The sequence below is a fragment of the Charadrius vociferus genome, unplaced genomic scaffold (genome assembly GCF_000708025.1).
Source record: "Charadrius vociferus isolate BGI_N301 unplaced genomic scaffold, ASM70802v2 scaffold32, whole genome shotgun sequence".
Lineage (NCBI taxonomy): Eukaryota > Metazoa > Chordata > Aves > Charadriiformes > Charadriidae > Charadrius > Charadrius vociferus.
In genome coordinates, this window is record NW_009647856.1 from 12,382,335 (window position 1) to 12,406,115 (window position 23,781).

Sequence of the window (23,781 nt, forward strand, 5' to 3'; positions counted from 1 at the left end):
CCCCATGCCCCCTCCCCATGGCAGCCCTGGGCCCGGTCCCCATGCCCCCATAGGACAGCTGCACACATGTGCAATGCATACACACGTGTGTCAGTGCACTGGGCACATACATGACCATGCAAAGGGGTATGTGCGTGCAAGGGGGATGTACTTGCGTGTAACACATATGTCCACGTCTGTGCAACATGCACAAAGCCCACGTGAGTGTGTACTGCATACTTGCATGCCCGTGCAAGGGGCACATCCACGTGCAAAGGGAGCGTGCACTCACGTGCAAGTGACCCCAGGGTGTCACGGGGTGCAAGGCACCGCTTGGTACCCACACAGGAGGACCCAGGCATCACCCACCCAGTGCTTCTCCACTTCTAAGGGCAGCGCTTTGTTAATTATGGCAACAAACGAGGATAATTACAGTGTCTTTCTACTTCCCAAACACAGGTTTCACTTCTTGCATGCACCTCTCACATTTCCCCCTTTTCACCCCAAAACACGCGTTTTTCGCTCTCGTTCAGGATCACACTGGGTGCTGCAAATCCCCCCATCCGCAGCCAAACCACAGCACTGACGCAGAGGCACCACCGTGTTTTTGAGACTATTGGAGCTTCTTTTTTTTTTTTCATTTAAGAGGTTTTTTTGAATCCTCACCGCTACCCAGTCTCCACCGCCCACCGCTTCCTTGAAGCAAGGCAGGAATTTCCCAGCTACTCTCTGGTTTTTACACCCCGTGGATCTGCATCCCTCGGAAGAGGAGCGAGCTCAGAGAAGGAGCACGTACGCAGCCGCAAAGCTGCTTACACGCCTCGGGGCCGCCAGCGTGGATTAGACACCCACAGGGCTTAAGACATCTTAATTTGATCGTACATCTGTGTTCCCCGTATCTACCAGGATGCATAACATGGGGCTGATGGAGAACCAGGGAAAGCTCCATCATGCGGCCAAAACCCCACCACGGTGGGTCGGAGGGGGAGCAGAGTAGCTCCTTTTAAACATCTTTAATATTTGGAGGATCAAAGCCTAGAGAGATGAATGCGGCTGCACAGCCCCGGGGGGAACTGGACCTGCCAGCCCCGAGGCTCCGCGGGTGAACGCTGCTCATCGATGGACCGTATGTTCCCTGCTTCATACGGGCATAATTGGGCTCCGTGTCTTGCACCAAACTCATTCACACCCAGGTAAGAAATAAAAAAAAAAATAAAATCCTCATTTACAGGGCATTGGTGAAGGCTCAGTGGTGCAGAGCGCTCAGTGGGAGAGCACACAATGAGCGAGCAACACTGGCAGCAAGGTGGTGGCATTATCTCTCCAGGAACCGGGACAAAGCTGCACCAGGCGATGCACAGAAACACCCGTGAGCAGGTGGCAGCACTTGGCCCTTCAGGGACACTAGCTTTTGGTGCCCAAGCAGGTGGCACGGGTTTTCTACCTCCTCTCCAACATCTGTGAGCATCAGACAACTGGCAATCTCCACAAGCCACCACCACACATCTCCGTTGGACAAGTCAGCAACACACAAGCAGCTTGGGATGGGATAGACAGCACTGTTGGCTGGAGAACTGGAGCGACATCCACATGGATGTACCTACAGTAGAAATATTGAGACTGGCCTGGGTGGAGGATGAGCAGGAAGGTTGGGCTGTGGAAGCAGCAGAAGACAGGAGAAGAGACAGCAAAACAGCCGGTGGTGATGCACCATGGTCAGCAGGTGCCCAGGCTCTTGGCTCATGTCTACCAGCAGCTAGTTGGGACACCAGGGTTGAGAGACAACAGCCAGAGAATGAATCCTTGTAGCTCACAGAGAAAGGGGACAGGCTGGAGTGAAAAGTGCCGATAGCTCCCAAGAGGTACAAAAGGGCACATCCAAAACTGATACATGGTCACCAACCTAAGAAAAGCCCATGAGATGTGATAAGGACAAAATAGCTGCAGTGCCCTGTCTTCTGCGTCATCGCAAAGAAACCTGGCTAGACCACCTGGGCACACGTCTTGGTAGTTGTGAGTTTGGTGGGGATGTGATGGTGTGACCGCCAGAGCAAACCCAATTTTATTTAAAACCAAAATGCCCTCCATTCCTGTAAGATCTCCCAACGAGCTCTGACAGTGTTGCAACATTATTTCCTACCTATCCAGATGCTTCTACTTACCCTGACTGTATCTCAGCCACATCCTGCAAGACGAAGGCACTAGGTCTTCTCCTCCTTGCCTACAGGACCAGAAGTGTTTGCAGGGCCTCCGGCAAGCGCCAGTGCTGAGGGTGGAAGAGGTGGTGTAACAGGACAGTACCGAAGCCGTGCGCCAGCTGCCAAGCTCTGCTCCAAGCTGCCTTCAGCACCGTGTGGCACGGAGCCCGGCTCCTGGGTTTCCTCCCCAGGGACCAGGCGCCTGCACCGGTCTCTCCACATGAGACGTCTGCCAGGAACGCGACAGGGGTTCGCACACATGCAGTCTAGCGCTGCCGAGCTCTTCCCAGCATCTTGCAGCAGGCTTCCACGGCAAAAAGGTGTCCTGACCCCTTGCAGGAAGTAAGCAACAGCAAAAACAGCAAGAAAGACATCAAGGGCTCTTCCCTGGTCTAATTTTGCAGGCATACAGCTGAATCCATGATCCTTTTCTAACCTCCTTTTGTACCTGATCACCTGCAGTAACAACAGCCCGTTATTTTCTGTGCATCATTTCATTGCCTGAAGGGCAGATTTAAAAGAAGGGTAAATAAAAGTCAGTGCTGGAGATGCGCCGCTACATTTTGCTTTTGGACCAGAGCACGATGCCTGTGCTTCCCATCCCAGATGAATGCGCCCTCTGCTACTGTCCAGCAACCTTTGGAAAACACAAAGCACCTTAAAAATAATGCAAATGCCCTGTTATGTTTTCAAGATATTTGCGATGGCCAGGAGAGCTAGAGACAGACATTTGAAAACATTCTGACTCACTTTCTCATAAAAGCTTAGACTCACAAGCAATCTGAGCTCGTTAGCAGGGATATTAGGAGAAAACAGCTGTTTCATGGTTTGCTAAAATCATTAAAAGTGGGAATAAAGCAGTCCCTTTCATTTAGTGGGCTGCAGTGTTGCTGTTTGCTGTATGGAGGCTAAGGTTAGATTTATGGAAGGATTCAGTATCTTTAGAGGAATAAAGCCACTTCCTCATCTGCCCAACGGCTGATACAGCTCCCATCACCCTGCACCGTTAGCGCCTTCCAGCATTAATTCGTTTTCCCTCCCTGGTGGGAAAGAATCGTCTTCACAGACAGAGAAACAAGACAGGGGAAGACTGGCAAAAAGCAGGTCTTTGCAGGCTTGTTTGGAAGAGTCTTAAGATGCTACCAAGCCCTGCTTCTCCCGCTCTTGCAAGCTATCAGTCCCCTCTCGCAGACCCCCAAATTATTTTTGCGAGCGCGCTGCCCCTCCTCGTGCAACGCAAGCCGGCAGAGGGGAGGAAGCCCTAATCCTGCTGCAAAGGCTGTTTAACTCGAGAGGAGCGTGGCACTGTTGGCTTCGGATTATCACGGCAAATTCTGCTCCGGGGACCGTGGGGTGGGAGATTCTCGCCTGAACAGAGCTCAGCATCATCTTACACCCACCCGGCAGCATGTGGGTCGTGCATCAGACCGTGACGTGAGCACCATGACTTGGGCAGAGCAAAACCTAGCTTGCTCCCTCAGTTAAAGGCCTGTCTGATTTTTATCATCAGCTATCACCAAAACCGCAGAATCCTGTTGATTTTTTACATCTTGACATTGCATATAGACAGGGGAGTGCCATGTTTCTATGGAAAACCAAATTTGTCATTCCAAATGCATACGAACAAACCAAACAGCTGCAGTAGCTCTTACCTTTATGTGTATTCCAGGCTGTTGGAGACTTACTGGCTACATTAAATATTAAGGCATTTCCCTATACACTTCAAATAGCAGGATTTTTTTTTTTTTTTTAAAGGTCATTGGTGGTGAGAAGTGCCAAGCAAGACTGTCTGGAATAACAAATACCTCTTTTCCAGTCTGATCCAAAGACCCTCGATGTCATTGCCAGGTTGAGGTCTTTGTATTGATTTCATCAGGCTTTGGGATCAGAAAGGACATAAGAGGTTGATACAGCTTGAAGACTCCCTGCACTTGTCCTCTGCAGCTCAAACCTGATGAAGGAAGTCACTAAGGGCTCACTTACACTGCACCGCACTTGTCCTCTTCTCAGGGGCTACCGAAAGAGGTGGCCACTTAAAGCAACTGAAGAGATTGGTGGAAAGCAGGTCCATTAAGGGCTATAAAAATCAATGATCCAAGCGTATCTTCTTCTTCAGGATGCCACTGCATGGAAACGTCCCAGCAAGAGATAGGCAGGCTCCAGTCGCTTCAAGCCACGTAGGTCCCCAGAGGTCATCTAGCAGTGGCCCATGGGGCTCCTTCCTTGGATGGTTATATTGGAGGGAGCTGTGGCCTCAGCTGTTTGGATGCACTGGGTGCTGCACAAGAAGAGGTGAAGTTCAGCCCTGAAATTTGGAAGTGAAAGAAGAGCATAAATTCACAAGAAAGGAATCAGTACAGGAGTGTGATAGCCCAGACCCATCATGTCCATTATCTTTTTGAGATAAACCTATTTAAAATAGGTTTTCTCCTAAACATACTTCCCAAGTGTCAAGTTTGGTTTATCTGCTCAATCCTTGGGCAAAAATCTCATCATTTTAAACAGCTATATGCCTAAATCTGAATAGTTGTAAAGTGATAACTAACATACCACGCTGAAATGAAACAGCTTTCTCTTTTTCCCATTTCGTCTCACGTGCTGACATTTGTTTCCTGGAAAACCTGGATGACATCGGGCTTCCTCGCGAGCTGCTGTGCCAGTGTGCCTGTGCCATCCGGAGCGTCCTGCAGCCCAGCACGGAGCAGGATCCGTGTGGCGTCCGCCTGCTGCCCAGCACACGCTGCATGCAGGGCTGTGGGGGAGAAAAGATGTCAAAACAGGAGCTGACATGGCCCGATGGGTTTGGCCTCAGCACGCTTCAGATGCAACCATCAGATTCTGTTCACTAGGGCATGTAGTGATAGGACGAGGGGGAATGGGTTCAAACTGGAAGAGGGTAGATTTAGGAAGAAATTTTTCACTTTGAGGTTGGTGAGCCCCTGGTGCAGGTTGCCCAGAGAAGCTGTAGCTGCCCCATCCCTGGAGGTGTTCAAGGCCAGGTTGGACGGGGTCTTGATTAACCTGGGCTGGTGGGAGGTGTTCCCACCCATGGCAGGGGACTGGAACTGGGTGATCTTCAAGGTCCCTTCCAACCTAAACCATTCTATGATTCCCAGGGAAGGAAACCCAGCTGAGGGAACACATTGAGAGTGAAAGATGACTTTTCCCAGTTGCAACAGCCATCCAAGCAGCCATGTGATGGGGCAGCAGGGCTCAACTGCCGTGGCCATGCATATCTACAGCAGCAATGGGATGACGAAACCTGCACAAGCAGGGGACGGGTCTTCTTCCACACCCAGCCATGCTGGTAGAAAAGCAATTAGCCCCCATCCTCCCCTTGCAGATTACTAGTCCCTCCAATCCATGAAGCAGTACTAAGTATGTTAGCTGTGCCTCCACATGTGCCAGCAATGTGCAATCGCAGCCCAGAAGGCCAACCATATCCTGGGCTGCATCAGAAGTGTGGCCAGCAGGTCGAGGGAGGGGATTCTGCCCCTCTACTCCACTCTGGTGAGACCCCACCTGGAGCACTGCGCCCAGCTCTGGAGTCCCCAACACAAGGACATGGACCTGCTGGAGCGTGTCCAGAGGAGAGCCACGAGGATGAATCTGAGGGTTGGAGCACCTCTCCTATGAGGAGAGGCTGAGGGAGTTGGGGCTGTTCAGCCTGGAGAAGAGAAGGCTCCAGGGAGATCTTATTGCTGCCTTCCAGTACCTAAAGGGGCTACAGGAGAGCTGGGGAAGGACTTTTACTAGGGCATGGAGTGACAGGACAAGGGGCAATGGCTATAAACTGGAAGAGGGCAGGTTTAGATTAAACATTAGGAAGAAGTTTTTCACTTTAAGGGTGGTGAGGCACTGGAACAGGTTGCCCAGAGAGGTTGTTGAGGCCCCATCCCTGGAGGTGTTCAAGGCCAGGCTGGACGTGGCCCTGGGCAACCTGGTCTGGTGGGAGGTGTCCCTGCCCAGGGCAGGGGGGCTGGAACTCGATGATCTTCAAGGTCCTTTCCAACCTAAACCATTCTATGATTCTATGTTTGCGCACATATTTGGGAGTATTTAAGCCAACTTGGTTCATTTTGGCCAAGTCATGGGCAGAGGGTGCTCACGGCAGGAGAGGGAGGCTGAGGGACAGAGCGAGCAGAGCAAAAGGCCTCCGGGCTTCTTATTGCTCTGTGTTTTGGGGGGGATTTAATAGTGACAATGCAAGAGAGGGGCTTGAAACTACTCTGGATGTGACCGGGGTCCTTTATGGGCTGGGGCTCCCTGCCAGCTCACTCTACAGTCAGGGAGTAAATCAGAAAGGTCTCCATGCACTTCATGCAGCAAAGGGCATCTCACAGGAGGAGGAGGCTGAAATACTCCAGCCCAAGCCCCAGCTGATCCCGCAGACCCCCTCTGGCAGCCGGCACACTGATCCAGCATGCCTCCAGCACAGTTGGGCAGTCCTGGTAAAAGGCTTGTGTAGCAGAGCGAGCCAGGCTTGATGTCCTGGCCTAATCCTGCACAGGGGTGAGTATCTTCTATGCTGAGGGTTGTTAGCTCCTGCCACAGGCTGATGTTGACCATGAGGTATCCTGATCCCCATGGATAATCCACGCAGGACACTTTGCAGAAGTGGAGTCTGGGTGAGAAGTGCCCCAGGATGCACTGACAGTAACGCAGCAAAACTGCCGGGAAACGGGGCAGCCAACGGGCACGAGGAGCTGCCACAAACCTCCCAGGGTTGGGTGAATTCAGCAATGCTTGAATTTACTCACGGAGGGGGTGGAGGGAGAGATCGAGAGAGACACAAGGCTCTTCATGCTCACCGCTGAAGCGTGTTATTAAGCAAACCTGAAGACTGGGTAAGTTGCCAATTTTGGCAATGGCTGAAATCATTTATATATACTTTTTTTTGAGAGAGATGCGCTGATGCAAGAGACGCCTCATACTCTCACACTGGGAATGCCAACTCACTGGCATTACTATAGCAACTATATTTACGTTCAAGTTCTCTGTTATTTGCTTGTAAAGCATTCTTAGGCAGTTTGCTAAGGAACTGAGGCTTAAGGGCTTGTGCAATCGTCGCATTTCTCTGCCCACCCTAATCATTTCAAAGTGGCTAATTTCAAGCAAATTTGATAGCAAGAAAGTGGTATCAAAGATACTAAGCTCCTGAAAGTTGCATGCAAAATAAGCAGCTGGGTAAAGCGAAACACCAATTAGCATCTCTGTTCTTCCCCCGAGGGAAAGGCCCCGGTGCAGGCTCAACCACGCCATTAGACATCAGAAAGTCCAGCAGAAAGAGAGCCAATGAATGAAAGCTGAAAAAAAAAAAACCCAAAAAAAAACCACCACCCCACACGTTGTGCTGCTCCAAGAGCCATTTGCATACGTGCATCTGGCATCCCTTTGCACGCTCCGCTGAGCGGACGCAGCAAGGGCTGCTTTGGAGGTTGGGCTCCTGTTACTAAAACGCACTCTCGCTGTCATACAGAGGGTGAACAAATAGCTCAGCAGCCTTACCAGAACGACTCTTCCCATCCTTTGCGTGGACATCAGCGCCAAGGGACAGCAGCGTCTGGATGGTGTGCACGTGTCCTTCCTGCAGTGGTGAGCACAGGCACGTGAAATTCAGAATCAGCTCTGCACAATTTCTCACCTTTGCATTTAGCAGAAATATCACAGGCCTCAAAAGAAAGGAGGCCGCAAGCGATCTGTCCCTAACTGTTTATGGCACCTGGAAGGGCACAGACACAGATCTACTCTGTCACAGTCAAATCTGGGGCTACCAGAAGCTGCTTCAGGCTCCAGAGGACCTTACAGCAGCTGGAAATCAGGGTCAGCTGCCTGTGACAGTACGGATCAGGTACATTAGCCAGGGATTGCCCAGGCACAGCAGACATGCTACCGATATCCCATGGGAACTGGCCAGAGAGATGCCACCAGGCACCTTCTCCAGCCCTCCCGCTGGCAGCCCATGAGAGAGGAGTTGGAGCTTGGCCCTCTGTCAGCATGTCTGCGTGCCTTGCGTGTCCCTGGCAGCAATTTCAACCCAGAGGCCAAAAAGGCAACAAGAGGCATCCCAGGAGCATAATTCTCTCTGCGAACATTTAACACCACGTTATAAGATCAAAACTGTTCAGTTAAGACCAATAGTGCTTAAAATCACGCCACAGCCCAGAGCTGTGGTGGTGGTACAGCCAAAGACTGAGAGCAGTGCCTCGGCAGGGCAAGTGTGATAGAGACACAACCCAGTCCAGGTCCAGGCAGGTGGATCTGCTTTCAGAACCATGCAACCATAGGATGGTTAGAGTTGGAAGGACCTTAAAGATCATCTAGTTCCAGCCCCCCTGCCCTGGGCAGGGACACCTCCCACCAGCCCAAGTTGCTCCAAGCCCTGTCCAACCTGGTCTTGAACACCTCCAGGGATGGGGCAGCCACAGCTTCTCTGGGCAACCTCTCCCAGTGTCTCACTATCCTCAGAGTAAAGACTTTCTTCCTAATATCTAATCTAAACCTACCCTCTTCCAGTTTAAACCCATTACCCCTCATCCTATCACTACACCCCCTGATAAAGAGTCTCTCCCCATCTTTCCTGTAGGCCCCTTAAGGTACTGGAAGACCACTACAAGGTCTCCACAGAGCCTTCTCTTCTTATAGAGAATTGTAGATCCCATATCATCTTCCTGATCGTCGTAAATAGATTCATCTTGCCCAGCTGAGACCTTGAGGCACAAGGAATTTGGTGGACTGTCTCCCAGCATGGCTTTGCCTTTGCCTGTGGCTGCAGAGGAGTTAATGCACTAACAACCCCTGACAACTGGATGACACAACCTAAAGATGTTTCTTAATAGCAAATTAGTGCACTAATTTATCAACCGATCTTGCCTTTGCCTCTCCAATCCTCACCTCCAATCAAGTAACTCAATTAAATTGCTTTTAACTTCAGCTGGCCACAGAGCTGTAGGGTCCCTGACTTACCTTTCATAATTGGCAGCTGGCTGTTTGTTAAAAGGACCAAATGTCAGTAAAAAGCCGTGTGTTTTCCTACCCTGTAAATCCATTTCAAGTACCACAGGGATTTAGAGTTGCTCTTACTGACATGTATTTCAGCTCAGAGAGCAGAACCTGTTGCTGATGTGGACTGTTGCACATCTGTCTGTGGTACCCTCAGGCACCAGCATTTCCTAAAGGATTACTCCAGCATCTGTAATGCCCTGTGAGAAGATGCAGAACACCACGCTTCCACACCCCGCAGTGTCCTCTATCTTGCCTCTGCTGTTAGCCAATTTTAAATGCTGCAGGGGAAAATGCAACACAGCCCCCACAGCCCTCCTCTCTGCATAAGCTTCTCCATAAATAAATCCTCTCTCCCTAAATAACACGCCTGATTTTGTAATCACTTCTTCAATGCAACAAATCAGTCTTTGTCATGTGGCATGAGAATGGAAGGCCCTTATTTTTATCCCCACCACCCACTCTTTTCCCCCATAATCATACCACTTAGTAGCATCTTCCCCCCTGCTCAAGGCTCCCATTTCCCTGCTGCATGCACACCCCCTCTCAGTGGCAAAGACGGCAAGCCAGGAACTGCTTTAGCTGCCACAGCCTTGGCAGCAAATTGGGTTGAAAGCATAATTTGATTTCCATGTATTTATAAATGCTAAGTAATAAGAAAAGAAATAAAAAAAAAACCCACCAGCCAAACAAATGATGCTGTAAATATAAAGTGACACTGAGCCTCGGGAAGGAAGAGAAACCCATCAAATCGCCCCCCAATCAGCCGCTCGCCAAGACAGAGCTGGGATCTTCTCCAAGGCACATTATATTCCCCAATAGCCTTGCTGTTAAACGTACCCTTGGCAACCAAAAGGGCTTTCAACATGGTTTCTCAGAGCATGAGGAAGGGAAGCTGGGAGAAAGGCCTCCTTTGTGGGAGCCAGCAAATGCCACGGCTGGGTCCTGCTGGAGGAGAATACTGTTGCCAGCACTCCCAGTAAGTGTCATTGATGCTTTTGTAGGAGTGGGGCGCTGGGATGATGCTTCGTTCCCACTACAAGTCTAGACCAGGCTCTGAGTGCTGCACGTTAACGCTCATGAGGTTTAACATGCAGGGATCTGAGCAGGGACCTTCCCTTGCTGCCGGCTGCCAGCATGGTGCACATTGTGGTGCAACAGCACCAAGCAGAAGGGAGGCAGCAGGGTCCCAGGAGGGATCCTGGTCAGCGGCGAGGCTTTTAGGATCTGCTCTGCACTTCCAGGGACCGCTACAGGACCCACAGCCCACCAGGCCCCACTTCCCGCACAGGCGTAAGATGGGAGGAGGAGGAAGCTCAAACAACACCCGCTGCCTGGAATTCAAAACAGCTCCTGTGCGAAGGACACAGATAAGCGGCCGGGAGCTCCCTCCGCCTTTCCACTTCTCCTTTCTCACACCTGGCCATGGGCAGGCCAGATTCTGGCGTACTGCAACAAATAGCTGCTGTTTCACAGTCCTCCAGCCACCCTCTGTCCTGCAAGCTGCTGGCATGGAGACTGGCCACTGACCCACCGGGACCCAAACTGCCAGGGCTGAAGAAAGACAGGGAAAGAAATCTGAGCAGCATATCATCCACATCTCCTCTGCCAGGCGAGTGAGAAGATGCTGGTGAAGAACTGTCACAGCTCATGAACTGTTGGTACTGACAGCTCCCAATAACTAGCAGGGTGGACTCCCTTCAGGCATTGTACTTTGGTGAGTGTTACTCTTCCAGTCCACTGCCTTTGGACCAGAGGTGTGGGTCAAGCCCTACCCAGACCATGGCTAACTGGATGCACGGCCAAGAAGCTGTGCCCTATCGCCACTCACCTCTGCTCCTGCATGATCCCACTCGGCCACACGCCAGGCAGGAGCGTCTACTAACCCACAGCACAGTCAGCAGTGTGGGCAGGAGGGTGGTGAACATAGCAACTTATACCCACCACCACTCTGCAGGCAGCTGGACACACTTAATGAGGGTCTAAAACCCATTAAAAGGGGTATGGGACTGGTCAGGAGCGGATAGACAGTGACAGAGGATGAGCTAGGAATGTAAATCCTCTATCAGTGGCAAACAACTAAACTAGCCTGTTTTAGATGCCTGCCTGTAGCACATCAACCAGCAGAGACTTTGTAGAGGGAGCCTGGGAACAGGGACAAACCTTGGCTGCATAATGCAGTGCTGTCAGTTGGAGGGTTGTCGCTCTCTCATTGACATCAATACCCAGCTCGGAGACGAGGAACTGGATGGCTTCATCCTGGGCCGTGACAGCTGCCCGGTGCAGAGGTTGAGCACCCAGCGCATCCACGGCTGAAGGACAGGCCTGGAATGGGGAAGGAGGGAAAGGGAAAAAAATTTACAGCCTGGCCAAACATTCAAGGACAATCACCAGCCCAAGCAGAATCATGTCCACCTGCTATGGCAATGGTGATGGCAATGAACACGCGGGATGTCACCAGCAGGACTGGTGCGGTTGGTAGCACTGTGATTTGCAGACCAGAGCCAGCTCTCTGATGAGCTTTTCAAGTGATAAGCAAAACTAGTGCCAAAAAAGAATCAAGCCCCCTCTCTCTTCAGTTGATGCACATATGATGGGTTTCAACTCTTTAAAGCAGCAAGACACAACCCATCTCCAACCTCTGTGCTGGTGGAGAAGCACTTGGACACAGGTAGAGAGAGGGAGATGGGTGGATGACCTCACGAGGTCTCTTCCATGAGTCTCTGAACATGAACCGCAAAGACGTAAAATCAAGAAGGGTAATGGAAGTAATACACAGTGCACTCATCTTAAAGGATATAATCCAGCCTCTTGAAGTCTAGTGGGCCTGACTCACAGTTTTACAAAACCTAGAAGCAAGCAACATTAGCGTTTCCTGTGCTGCTTCATGGCAGTAAGCCAGGGCACCACAACGAGGAAATTAAATCAACTATTCCATCTTCATTGCCTGAAATGCGAGACCAAAAATGTAAGCAAATTTCACAAATGTTTTATCTTGTAAGGGCCAGATGAGCAAAGACAAGCACATAAACATCTCCTGAAGTCAACAAGTCTCTACACACTCGAACGCAACCTGGGCATCAAACCACCTCTGCTGGGTGTTATGGCTGAGTAGGTCCAAAACCTGCGATCTTAAAAGGTGTGGTATCACCTTCCCTGGCCCACTCTGTGCCTTGCTGGGAGCTCAGCTGGCCAATTCAACCTGCCAGTGTAGCATGAACAGATTCACTGTTTTTGCCATGCTGGCTTTCTGCCAGGCCAGCGAGCTGCACCGCTTCAGCACGGTGTCCGATGAACAGGAGAGCTGGTGCAGGGCAGAGGCCAAGTGAGGGCAAAGGAGGTGAGAGGGTAGGCGCAACCCCCACCTACACTCATTACGTGGGCTCCAACCATTTCACATCAATTCAACAATCAATAAATAATGCAGTGGTCTGGTTCCGACTATACACAATTGGCTCTAATGACATCCCAGTTACGCCTGGGTTGGAGGAAATTGAAGATTACTAGGAGACAACACAGGAGCAGCAGCTGCCACAAGAGAGGGAGGCCACAGATGAGCTGCAGCCGGCGCAGCCCAACGCCTCCCTGTTACCCACTCTGAGCACGGCCACGAGAGCCTCCACGCAGAGCCCCGGCACTCCCCAGCGCAGCTCTTGGCTTTGTGTGTGGTAGAATCATGGAACAGTCTGGGTTGGAAGGGGCCTTTAAAGGCCATCTAGTCCAACCCCCCTGCAACAAGCAGGGACATCTTCAACTAGATCAGCTTGCTCCAAGTCCTGTCCAACCGGACCTGGAATGTTTCCAGGGATGGGGCATCTACCACCTTTCCGGGAGCCTGTTCCAGACTTTGACACAGCTGCCCCTGCAGCGCTGGGGAAGTCCTGTTACCTCCTGCCACTGCCTTGCCTCTCCATCCCCCTTCACCAGCTATGAGGGCTTATCCCTGCCCCAGGGCAAGTCCTTCCCATGAGCTGAGTCCTGGTGGCCCTACTCTTGCTCATTTCCAGCGGAAATTTGCCTTCTTTTGCAGTTTGCTTCTTTACAATTTGGGAATTTGCTTCTTTATGATTTGGTTACGGGGAACGTGTGGATTGCTTGTCCTGGCAGTTCTAGGTCAGCTCCTGGAGGAGAGAGGTGAGGTTTTTGGCACCTACCTGATGTTTTTCCAGGAGCAGCCGGGCGATGTTGACATGTCCGTTCTGGATGGCATCCATAAAGGGAGTGACTCCACATTTGTCTCTGCTGTCAGGTTTGTACTGGCACCTGGGAGGGAAGACAAAAGCTAGGACATAGTTGTTGGCAGCTCTAAAATCCTCACTGCACCAGTTGCTCTGCATTGGTGGGACATGAGACAATCAGCAGATGGGATCAGAAATGGCATATATAAAGCCCATCCGTAGACCACTCATAAACCTGTTCCAGTGCTTTATGACCTGGGGTACAGACTGCTGGGGTTTTTTGGGTCAGAGATCTAGTACTCAGCTGGTGCAGCTTGCTCGGCTGCACAAAAGCCAGGGCTCTATACATCATTTATATTTACTTCCCTTGCCCCCAAACAGAGGATGTCTGGAAGTGGTAAGGTGTGCACAGGCTTTGCGCTGGCAGAAGGGAAAACCATATCCTCACGTAACACCACCACATACAAAATCAAAGCCCACAGGTCTTGCTCCGGCTAAAGCTCCATTGAAATGAGAGAAGACTGAATTAAAATTGAAAGCCTGGCTCAAATCACAGGGCTATGTTTATGCTGGGCCAAGCATGGACAGGAATTAACAAGGCTGGGAAGAGTCAGCTAATGGGAGCTGTGGCTAGCAGAGGCTGCAATGCCTGGGGAAAGCTGCTCCAGCTCTGGCAGTAGGCAGTGCTGGTTAGGAAGGTAACAGGGTCAGGATGACTGGGCACAGGTTGATTTAAAGCCACTTCACATCAGTCCTCTGGGAGTTGCAGTCTGGAAATAAAGCCTGGAAGCTGAGTCCAGCCTGGAGGAGCTGCACCCAGAACCAAGCTGTCAGAAAACTGTTTTGTTGTTATCATATGGCCTCGGACACATCAGAGGCAACGGGAATGAATCAGCATAGAAGAAGAGCCGAGTTATATAACCGGGGCTTATGTCATAGTGAAGTCAGAGCCCATCGGAGCCCATCCAGAGAGCGTCCTTGTCTCAAAGGTCCCTAACCGGCCGTGAAAAACACGGAGGAAACAGGGACGGCATCGGGATCGCATGCGGGGCAGCTGGGCTTCCCGAACGGCATAAACGCCCTTTGTGTCCGGGCGGCTGGAGCGAGCCTGGCAGTGGATGGGAGGTGGGGGAGACTGGGAAGGCAAAGGCAGTGCCGGGAGGAAGCCTGCTTACCGCTCCAGGAGCAGCTCCACAACGTCAAAACAACCATGCATTGCTGCGGGAGAAAGAGAAGAGTGCAGAGTTAATTTATGTTTTCATGCCACTGTCCGCCTATGGTGAAACATAATCAGGTTTCTGACCCTTTTGGCTTACTCATGATGAGGGAAGAGGTTGCAAGAGGCTTTAAATTCAAAGCTTTTGAATTTTATTTTTTTTTTAATTAAAACATAGTCTCCAGATCTCAAGCCTTCCCTTCCCCTGATCCCACAGGAAAACACCAGATAACCCAGGGAAAAAGCATGCGTAGAGGCACCATTTGCTGCTAACTGCAGAGTGCGTGCATGAGACTGTACATGCAATTAAGCTGACACAAAGATCTTTTCTTGCAAGTATTTGTTAATCCCTGAAGTGAAATCTGCGAGAAGCAAAATGAACACAAAGCAGGGAGCTGGTGAATAGCTGGATGGCATTTCCACCCCTCCTCAGCCACTCAAACTACCCATCACTCCCATCGCATCACCCTAATGAAGCATCCTCACCCAGACAGCATCTCAGAGGAAAAACAACAACAGTGGGGGAGGATTTGAACATCATGCACTGAAATATTCTCTCTTTTTTTTTTTTTTTTTCTCTAAACACATCGTATCACAGCAATGTGTGGACAGCCTTAATCTGTTTGTGGGTTTTTTTTTTCTGCAGGTCATTTTGCAAAACAAATGAAATAAATTAGAGAAGAAAAAAAAAATCAAACCAAGCCCAGAGCTGCTACATCAGGCTATTTACTCTGTGCAATGAAAGAAGGGCCCCTGGCAAACGTGTGTTACCAGCAATAACCTTCAGATGCAGCTGCACAATAGATGCTCTTTGAAAGCCCAAAAAGGAGTTCTCATCCTCCCAGATCTTGGCCCTTTGCTCCTGCTCCCTGCTCGTTTATCACCCCTTCACCTGAGCTGATGTAAATATAGGCAGAGCTACACTGTGAAAAGGATTTTTGAAACAGAGGCTTTAAAAATCCCAAGCTATGTGAAGAAAAAACACCCAAAGCAACATGATTACATCCTTTAACAGCAGAGACACAAGAAAGCTGCAGTGTTCAGATCCACTGTTGCATTCCACTTCCTCTAATGATATCTCCCCCGCTCTCTTGCCACAGGCTACGGATATATGAAGCAGCAAAGCTTGAGGAATCAACCCGAAAAAAAATGGCACGGGGGAAAGAAAATTACCCATCATCTACCCAGGGATAACCGTGCCAGGAAGCCAGCTGGACTGGTCACGGGTTAATGTGCTCATATCCACACCCTTGGGATGTAAACTCATTGAGACGGCAGTTCATCTTGACATGATTTCCCCTGGCAGCTCCAGCATCATCTCCGGCCCCTCGCCTGTGCCCCTGCCTCAGGAGCTGTGTCTGTGGAAGTGGGCTACGTGCTGGTGTGTGTGGTGATGCTGGCACCAGCACCCATTGAGCACCAGTCTCCAGCATCATCCTGGGTTAAAATTATGCAGGGGCGCAAAAGTGGTTTAAGCAGCTTCAGCAAGGCCTTCCTGTTGCCCAGTCACTCCCACACCAGCTGCTGCTCCACCAATGTGTGATCTAACTTGGATCAGTAAAATGACCAGAAATCAACCCAAATCATGGGTTGACGGCTTTGCCACAGCGAAAGTCAAACACAGAAGGCAACACAGAGGTGAAGACACCTCTATGAAGCAGTGAGAACCAGGCGCTGGATGTCACCATTGCTGTACCCCATACCCCAAGCGCTACGAGGCGGGAAGAAGACTTTAAGCTCAACGTCAAAAGCACCCCTTTTCCTCAGCACAATCCTCACCCTGCTCCTGACCCTGTCCCCAGACTCCAACCCAACGTCCACCTCTCTGCGGGGAGAGGGCTGTGAGGGGGCTGCGAGCCCAGACATGGAAACATAAGACCTGGGAACGAGCAGGGACAGGAGAACACACAAATAAACCAGGATTAGCCATTTCTCATTCAGGCAACTTGTTCCTTGCCACCCAGCCTGAAACATGAAACAACTCATCAGCTATTTTTCATTCCCAGGTCAAGCACAAGGACTAAGGCACAGCCAGTGCCCCTGGGCTGGGATTGTCACTGCTGATGAGCACAGCGCGATGGACAGGCGGCCACTGAGGACTGGAGAAGTAACGGGAACGACAGCCAAGGAGCAACATACCCAACAGATTAATTACAGCACAGCAGGGGTCTCCTCATGATATCTCGGGTCTTTCCGGAGAGTCAATCCCTATTAAATTCTTTGGGAAATGAGTTTACGTAGCCGCAGGTTTGAGCGGTGGCTCCCCACGCTCATCTCTCCTGCGGAGACACTGCTGAGCCTCAGGACACAAAGCGTAATCCCCACTCAGGGGTAGGGCATGTTTGAGATTCAGGTCAGCCACCACCCTCCAGCCCCGAAACTGCCCCACAACGTCACCCTGACTTGGTGTCACACACCTCTCTACTCATTCCCTTCACTGTCCACTTCCACTGCATCTCTGAGGGAAGAGTTAAGGGGATTTAAGCTCTGGGAAGACATATGCTTTATCTGTACTGCCAATGGGTCTGTGGGTAAACACACAAGTAAGCAGCAATGAGACACAGCAGGACAAAATTAATTCTGCATTAACATATTTTTGGTCCATTCAACTTACTAAGGCTCAGAGGGCTTAAATAAGGCACACCTTGTGCATCGTTCATAAATAAAAATTAATCACTCCCCCATCTTAAGGATGAAAGAGTCAGAAAGTCAGAAACCAAACCCAAACTGGCTCTGGGTCACTGTTCAGCTAACACTGTCCTTCTGCTCCCCACCGTACCTACAGGTGATGTCTATGGTTCCTCAAACCAGTTCACTCGCTTTATACGTCCTTTTAAACCAAGGAAAAGGGGAGAGAAGGGTGATCGGGCACCCTAGGCTCCAACACTAACAACCACCCCTGTGTATTTCCAGCACAGACTACCCTTTTCCTTTGCAAAAAGGCACTCTGGATTTCTCACCACTCAATGAGCTTCTTGAGAGCAACATGAGAATAACAAAACCTATGACGCTTCTTCCAGAGGTTGTGCCTAGAGACCCTATGGCTCTTCAGATTTGCCATAATGACCTAGCCCACCAAGTACACACACAAAAATGGATCATTTCAAGAGACACGTCTCTTACAAGAACCAACAACGAGACTATAAACCAAACTGGTAAAAATGGCCATCAACAGGCAGATCCCAAAAGGTGCCTCTCAGCAGCTCTGCCACTTCTAGGACTTTTAAAATGCCAGGATATGCTTGGAGCCTCGCACATTTTCCAAGTGCAATTTGCAGCTTTATACGCCAGCAAGGAAAAGTGTATCGCAATGTGTTCTGAGCCATGGGAGCTCAGATGTATCTGTCACAGGGAGGGAGAGATGGAGACAAACACCTTGGTCCAAGGAGGCCAAAGTCACAAGTAATCACAAGTGCTTCACCACTCCCAAGAGAACATAATTCTTATTCACCTCAAAACCATGCTTTGAGTAAAGGCAAAATCCAGTGAAATGGGAACTGAGACCCTCCAACCCCACAAGCTCAGTCTTCGGCACATCATTAAGAACTATTAAGCCCAATTCTTGCTGTTTAGTTATCTGAAAGCAACAAAAAGTCTGTCCTGAGGTGAAACCCTGCAAAGACACAGCAGAGCACTGTTAGCAGACCAAAGTTCAGAGAGGTGAGCTCCCACTAATGCCCACCACCAGCCTCTTTTCATTTAATTTCAGTAACTTCATATTTCACCGTTTCCCTGCGTTTTTGTATCTAGACAGGTCACACTTTGTTTCTCCAAACTAAACATGAACTGAAACAACAGCCCCTTTCTGTTCTCCACTGTCACCACAGTCTGCTCTTCTCTTCCAACCTGTCTGGTAGCAGTGGGATGCTCTTTTACCTGCTGTGTGCAGAGGTGTTCTCTTTATCGTGCTCTTGGTGTCCCAGCTCCCTGGGGACACATCCAGCAGGTACCGGAGGACCTGGGGATGGCCCTCCCGGCTCGCGATATGGAAGCAATTCCAGCCATCCTTGTTCTTCAGCAGCGGGTTGGCTCCATGCTCCACGAGAGCTTTGATCACCTCCAGGTTTTGCCTGGTGCAAGCCATCATTAGGGGAGTCCTAAAAGAAAGACGAGACAAATATAATAACCAGTGAGACAGTGTCGTATGAGCCTGATGGCTTTTGTTCTAACGTCTGAGTTTGAAACACGATTTAAAGTTGTCTGTAGCACCAGCCAGGCTGCCTAATAAAACACAGTAGCTCAGTGCCAGCTGTGGTAAGCTAGCCAGAGGGAAAATTGATGTGCTAAAACCACTCCGAGATAGCAGGAAACTTTGCTGGCTAAAGGCAAAGACCTTCTCCAAGCCCAACGCTACATTTACCATCTCACCTCCGTTCAGGTGCTTTGACTGGGGCTCACCACACACTGTATGGAGATTTTACAGCACTGCTTTTTCACCCAGCTGATACGGGGTCTGGACTTTTGGGGACCGTTGAGACAGAGCTGTTAACATCGCTGTTTCTTGCCCCAGCCAGTCACCCAGACAGGCAGCTGTGGCTGCAGGCAGCAAACCACAGACAACTCCACATCTTCCAGCAGTACAGCAGGAGTGTACCAGCAAATGCCACTCTGGAACATTTCTGATGCACAGCAGCTGGCCTGAGAGTGAAGCTTTTCACAGTTTTGTCCTGTTTCACATGCCTCGGAACAACCTTTGGTATTTAAAAACATTTTTACAAGCTCCCCAGAGGAACAGCATCTTCTCCATCCCACAATTTCCGAGCTATGCCTTGCATGGATTGCGTGCATGTTCCTGGAAAGCCAGCGGATACATCTGACAAATGAACATGGCGAACAGCCCATCTCGCGCTGCTTTCAACCCCACATCCAGCACTGACCACATTTTCACACTTATAACCCACACGCTGCAGATTAACAAACACCCCAGCTCCTGCTTGGCATCAGGTCAGGTTCACCACCGAGTTTCTCCTTCCTGATGACCTGTTGTTTCCTTGCCCATCCTTCCCTACTGAGGACCAGGGAGGTTGCTGGATCTGCAGCCTCCTTTGGAAGAGCGAGCCAAGACCCATCAGGAGATGGGCTTTAGCTGAGGGTTTACTCGCAAGGCAAAGCGTGGGTAACTCAAGGTAGTGAACCCACAGACATCTCCTGTGTTTGGCTTTACTTAAGTACTAATTTCACTGACCTCACCAGCATCAACCCCTATTTTCCGCAATTACCACATTATATAACAATAATAGTTTAACTGCTGCAAGTGGGAGCTGCATTCCCCATTTTACGTTTATAAATTTCACCCAATCATCAAACGCTGGGTGTGTGCACGGGTCGGACAGAAACCTCTGAGATTTCCCAGAAAAGATGAACACTTCTCCAGCATGGAGAAGACTTACCTCCTCTTCACCAACCCACATAGGTCAGCGGGGAGACAAAAAAAAAAAAAACCAACACCCTCCATTCCTCATTCAGGAAAAGTGGCAGCACAAAAAACTCCCACTGCACAAGGAGTAAAAACTCGTGGGCCTAAACCTCAGGGACAGATATTTCGCTCAGACTTCAGGAGAAACGTTCCAGTTGTAAGGACAGATAAAGAAAGGAAGAGAGTGCTGAGAATGGAGATAAAATCTCCAGCAATGGAGATTTTTAAGAAGAGATTAGACATGCGTCTGCTGGGGATGATGGGGTAGAGCTGAGCCTGGAACTCTGTGTTTCCTGCAGCTCCGTTTCTATACACTGCATCAAATCAGCATGTATTTTCAATGCAAATGAGACTTTGTCCGAAGGCTGGGACACGCGCTAGCAAGCATGTAGCTCCCTGTTTTTAATCTGTGGATGGAAGGGTACTGCAGGCCTATCGAAGAAAACCAGGCTCACACACGCATCTACACACAAGGCGTGAGACTTCTGCCTTCCTCTGCTCCCCCTGATGTCAGCACGACGTTGGCACAGCCTTGAATTATGAGGACTGAGATGCTGCCTTTGTATTTGTGTTAGTTCAGCTTCAAAACAACCTCCCCAGCCTTTAATTTGTGGGCTGGGCAGAATCTTGTCTTTCTTTTGCAAGGTGGTACACAGAAATCTCCCTCCTCAAGAGGCAAATTTAACATTAATCAGGCCTGCTGCTTGTCTGTGGATTAGGCTTTATTTTTTATTCCCAATTCTCATTCCCTCATCATTTGATTACGTGTTACCCACGTGGCAAGCAAACAAAAGCCCTGAAGAAACCAGTTGTTTCCTGGGTTTCTGAGGCTGTTGCTATTCTATCAGTAGCAAATCTGAGCTGAGAGGCTCTGTTTCCTGGGGGGCGGGAAAGGAGTAAAAATTACTTTTTATCTTCTTATTTCAGTTTCTGAGGACCAGGCCACGGAAATGTGAGTCAGCATCCCTGATTCCCATCAAACGAGGGAATGGGACAGAATGCATAGCTGCAGATGAAAGCTTTTAAATTGGCTCTGTGAATAAAACAGTAATTTACAACTTCTATGATAAACAGGGGGAAAATCAGCGATAGGGCTGGAATTTAGCCCAGAAAGCCAACCGTATCCTGGGCTGCTTCCCCAGCAGCATGGCCAGCAGGGTGAGGGAGGGGATTGTGGCCCCTGCAGTGCTGCCTCTGGCTTGGGGGCCTCAGCACAGGAGAGACATGGACCTGGTGGAGCGAGGCCAGAGGAAGCCACCGGGATGCTGCGAGGGCTGGAGCCCCTCTGCTGGGAGGACAGGCTGGGAGAGCTGGGGGGGTTCAGCCTGGAGAAGAGAAGGCTCCAGGGAAACCTTATTGTGGCCTTTCAGGTCTTAAAGGGGGCTTATAAGAAAGATGAGGACAAACTTTTTAGCAGGACCTGTTGCAATACTACAAGCAGTAATGGCTTTAAACTAAAAGAGGGGAGATTCAGACAAGATACAAGTAAGAAATTTTGAACGAAGGTGGTGAAACACCAGTCCAGGTTGCCCAGAGAAGTGGTCAATGCCCCATCCCTGGAAACATTCCAGGCCAGGTCGGACAGGGCTCTGAGCAACCTGGTCTAGTTGAAGGTGTCCCTGCCCATGGCAGGGGGGTTGGACTCGATGGCCTTTAAAGGGATGTTCCAACCTAAACCATTCTGTGATTCCATAATTCTAAATGATAGCTCCTGCAGTTACATTCCCACCTTCTGCATCCAAACGTCTTTCAGATATCACTCTGACCCATGGCAAAACAAGCCAGTGACCTACCAGTCTGCCTTTTTCAAGCAATCTACGCTTGCGCCTCTCTCCAGGAGGTAGGAGACACATTCCCCGTGGCCCATGGAGGCTGCTTCATGGAGGGGCCTTTTGTAGTCACTATTAAACACCTCAACGTCCATCCCCAGCACCTCTACCAGGTAGGCGAGGACATCCCGGTGCCCATAACGGGCAGCGTGGTGCAGCAGCGTGTCTCCCAACCGACCATGGCGCCAACTCTGCACTGCCTGGCCCAGCATGTCGTCTGGCCGCAGCTCGTCCCGGAGGAGGTCCAGACGTCCCTCCTGCACCAGCCGGAGGAGCGGCCTCATCCTCTCCCCCTCCGCCATGGCTACAGATCTGCAAGAAAGAGGCAAAAATCAGGATTACAGTTTCAAACTGTGTGAATGCAATGGCTGCTCCCTGGGTCAGGAAAACCAGAAATTACCGTTGACCCTCAGGAACAGCAGGAACTGATCTTTCCCTCAGGAACACCAAAAATTTCCTTTTCCGTCAGGAATACCAGAAACTGGCCTCTCCAGGAGGAGAAATTCCAGGAAAGAGAAATTCTCTTTGGCCTCAGAAAAGCCAGAAATTTCTTGTCTATTAGGAGAAACAGAAACTGGCATCTCCCTTGGGAAAAACAGACATTCCCTCTTCCCCTCAGGAAAACATAGACAATTCTTTTTCACTCAGGAAAATCAGGAACTGGCCTATTCTTCCAGAAAACCAGTAATTTACTTTCCCCCTTGGAATTGTCAGAAACCAGCCGCTCCTTCAGGAAAATCAGAATTTTCCTTTTCCCTTGGGAAAACAAGGAACTAGCTGCTTCCCCAAGAAAAACAGAATTCTCCATTTCCGTCTGGAAAACCAGGAACCAGTCATTTTCCATCCGGAAAATTAGAAACCTGCCTCTCCCTCCAGAAAAACAGAAATTCCCTTTCCCCTTAGAAAAACTAGAAAATTCCTTTTCCTCTTAGGAAAACCAGAAAACAGTTGCTCCTTCAGGAAATCCAGAAATTCCCCCTTCCCTCAGGAAAACCTGGTCTGGAAAATTTCTTTTTCCTCTGGAAAACTAGTAAATTCCGTTTACCTCAGGAAAAGCAGAAACCAGCCTCTCCTTCAAGAAAACCAAAAATTCTCTTTTCCCTTAGGAAATTCAGAAAATTACCTCTCTTTCAGTAAACCCATAGATTTCCATTTCCCTATGGAAAAAAAAAAAACAAAACCCCAACATAATCCCTCAAGAAAAACCCAAAACTCGCTTTTCCCTCAGGAAAACCAGTAATTTCCTTTTCCTTACAGAAATTCCCTTTTCCCTCAGGAAAACCAGGAACCAGCTTCTCCCTCAGGAAACCCAGAAATTCCCTTTTCCCTCAGGAAAACCAGAACCCGGATTCTCCCTCGGGAAAACCAAAAAAACGCCTTCTCCCTCGGGAAAACCAATAATTTAATTTTCCCTTAGGAAAGCCAGTAATTCCTTTTCCCCTCCAGAAATACCCTTTTCTCTCAGAAGAAGCAGAAACCAGCTTCTCCCTCAGGAAAACCAGTTTTCCCTCCAGAAATTCCCCTTTCCCTCGGGAAAACCAGTAATTTCCTTTTCCCTCAGGAAAACCAGAAATGGGCTTCTCCGTCAGAAAAAACAGTAATTCTCTTTTCCTTCCAGAAATTCCCTTTTCCCTCAGTAACCCGCCCCTCCCTCAAGCTGGGGACCCGCCACATTCCCCTCCCCTCATCCCCCCTCGACATTCCCCTCCCCTCAGCCCCCCTCGTGGCACTCCCCGGCGGTTAGCACCCACCCGCGCTCTGCTGGGGCTGCGTGACGCCACGCGTGGCAATACGCGTCGGCGTGACGTCACTCCCGGCGTAAAAGGGGGGGGGCGGTAAACAAACTCCGGGAACATTCCTCTCGGCCCCAACAGCGTTAACCTGGGTGCGTCCCAACCCGGAAGCGCTGCACCATTGGGCAGCGGCGGGACGACTGACTCCCGCCTCTTTTTCGTGGGCGTGG

At 50.1% G+C, this 23,781-nt stretch overlaps 1 protein-coding gene across 1 annotated transcript; it reads right to left on the reverse strand.

Moving 5' to 3' along the window:
• Positions 1-4,727: 4,727 nt before the first annotated feature.
• On the reverse strand, positions 4,728-22,120 carry ANKRD16 (ankyrin repeat domain 16). The gene is made up of 7 exons (XM_009882978.1): positions 21,783-22,120; positions 18,450-18,670; positions 14,533-14,575; positions 13,334-13,442; positions 11,343-11,504; positions 7,686-7,764; positions 4,728-4,929 (listed from the first exon to the last, which is right to left on the reverse strand). Exons 1-7 carry the CDS (start codon positions 22,118-22,120, stop codon positions 4,769-4,771), a joined length of 1,113 nt encoding a protein of 370 aa, XP_009881280.1. The 3' UTR covers positions 4,728-4,768.
• Positions 22,121-23,781: the final 1,661 nt, after the last annotated feature.

What these genes read in the sequence shown, in the direction of transcription:
- ANKRD16 (XM_009882978.1), bottom strand. Translation starts at nt 22,120, where the DNA reads ATGGCGGAGGGGGAGAGGATGAGGCCGCTCCTCCGGCTGGTGCAGGAG. An exon ending in GTGGAGCTGCTCCTGGAGCG is followed by an intron (nt 13,443 to 14,532) that starts GTAAGCAGGCTT and finishes CTTCCCTCCCAG; the next exon opens with GTGCCAGTACAAACCTGACA. An exon ending in TGCTCCTGGAAAAACATCAG is followed by an intron (nt 11,505 to 13,333) that starts GTAGGTGCCAAA and finishes TCCCCATTCCAG; the next exon opens with GCCTGTCCTTCAGCCGTGGA.